The sequence below is a fragment of the Haplochromis burtoni genome, unplaced genomic scaffold (assembly GCF_018398535.1).
Source record: "Haplochromis burtoni strain Fernald_Lab_line unplaced genomic scaffold, NCSU_Asbu1 Contig_409, whole genome shotgun sequence".
NCBI classification, from domain to species: Eukaryota; Metazoa; Chordata; class Actinopteri; order Cichliformes; family Cichlidae; genus Haplochromis; species Haplochromis burtoni.
Genome location: NW_024582770.1, coordinates 345,937 through 347,464, shown reverse-complemented (window position 1 = coordinate 347,464; position 1,528 = coordinate 345,937). Strand labels below are relative to the sequence as shown.

Here is a 1,528-nt window from a genome sequence, read left to right as displayed (position 1 = left end):
TGATATAGGGTGTTGATGTCATTAGACCACACCCCTTCTCATTACAGAGATGCACATCACCTAATATGCTTAATTGGTAGTAGGCTTTCGATCTATACAGCTTGGAGTAAGACAACATGCATGAAGAGGATGATGTGGACAAAATACTCATTTGCCTAATAATTCTGCACTCCCTGTAAAGCAGAGTGGGTAAGAGGTGGGAGTGTGCGACCAAACATGTGGAGAACTGGCCATTTTACTGACTGTACAGAGCAGCGAGGAAACCATAGCTGAACCCAACTGAGAGTGCACAGTATGGAGAACTAATCCAAGGGAAATACATTTTTTTGTTGCAGGAGAGGTCAAAATTACACTTTCTGGCAGAGACAGAACAATAAATTCAAATTTCTCGGTATTGTGAGAAACTGGAGAAACCCATGCAAATACAAATTTTCCAGTGTGTCAAGTTTAAAATACTTTCAAAGCAAACTATGCTGCCTATCTTAATTTGAAACAAAAAGAAGAGCTTTGAATGACCTTCAGTATGCCTGGAGAACTCTTCCTGAGCACCACTTAAAGAAATTCCAAGAAACAGAGTTCAGTCTGTGTTAAAGAGTAACATGTGGGCATACCAATATTGACTTTCAAGTCTGTTCAAGTCTGTATATGCTTTACTTCTATTCATGTTTCATAAATCACTGCCACCATCTCCAATTTTCCCAGCAAAATATAGAGAAATGAGACATGGATTAAGACTTTTGGACAGTTAAATGCTCTTACACTTATAAAAACTGCCTGATGGTTTAGCCAAATTAAAAAGCTTGGCTCTATCAATATAATTTACTGAGACGCATAAAGGGGATTAAAAAACAACAACAAAAACAGTGACATTGTGTGTCAGAAACTCTCAGGGTGACTAAAATTGTAGTGAGTGCAACTAGATATTTTAAATATAAACATTTAGGACTTTAAGGACTCATAAACACACTAGCACAGAACTATGGTTAAAAATAAATAAATTCAAGAAATTTACCTTGACCTTGTTGGGGCCTGTGACCTCTAACACCTGTCCTCTGGCCATCTCAGCTCCATCCTCACCTCTGACAGCTACAAGCTGACCAACTATGGGATTAGACACAGGATGCTGAATGGAGTTTTGGCTGTAAAAGGTTTGCATGGCATCCTCCATGGCTTCCTGGGCGTTGGAGTAGTTCTCACCTACATACCTGAAGAAAGACAGATTTTCACTTCACTCTTCAATTTGTCATAACTTACTGTGGGGGAAAACATTTTCGTATTTTCAAATTAAATCCAAATAATGAAGGTTGCAAGACATGATTTTAGTCATAATAAATCACAAACAAACAAACAAAAAAAGACTGAATTGATATTATGTAATAATAATAATAATAATAATAATAATAACAATAATAATAAATTGCGTTTATATAGCGCTTTTCGAGACCCTCAAAGCACTTTACAATTCCACTATTCATTCACTCTCACATTCACACACTGGTGGAGGCAAGCTACAGTTGTAGCCACAGCT

At 37.2% G+C, this 1,528-nt stretch overlaps 1 protein-coding gene across 3 annotated transcripts in view; it reads right to left on the bottom strand.

The window, feature by feature from the left end:
- tdrd7a (tudor domain containing 7 a) overlaps positions 1-1,528 on the bottom strand; it is a 17,875-nt gene that overhangs the window by 8,865 nt on the left and 7,482 nt on the right. For all 3 annotated transcript variants that reach the window (XM_005944479.3, XM_005944480.3, XM_005944481.3), the window contains exon 11: positions 1,013-1,205. In XM_005944479.3, the coding sequence (XP_005944541.1) occupies positions 1,013-1,205 (193 nt within the window). The remainder of the gene's footprint in view (positions 1-1,012; positions 1,206-1,528) is intronic.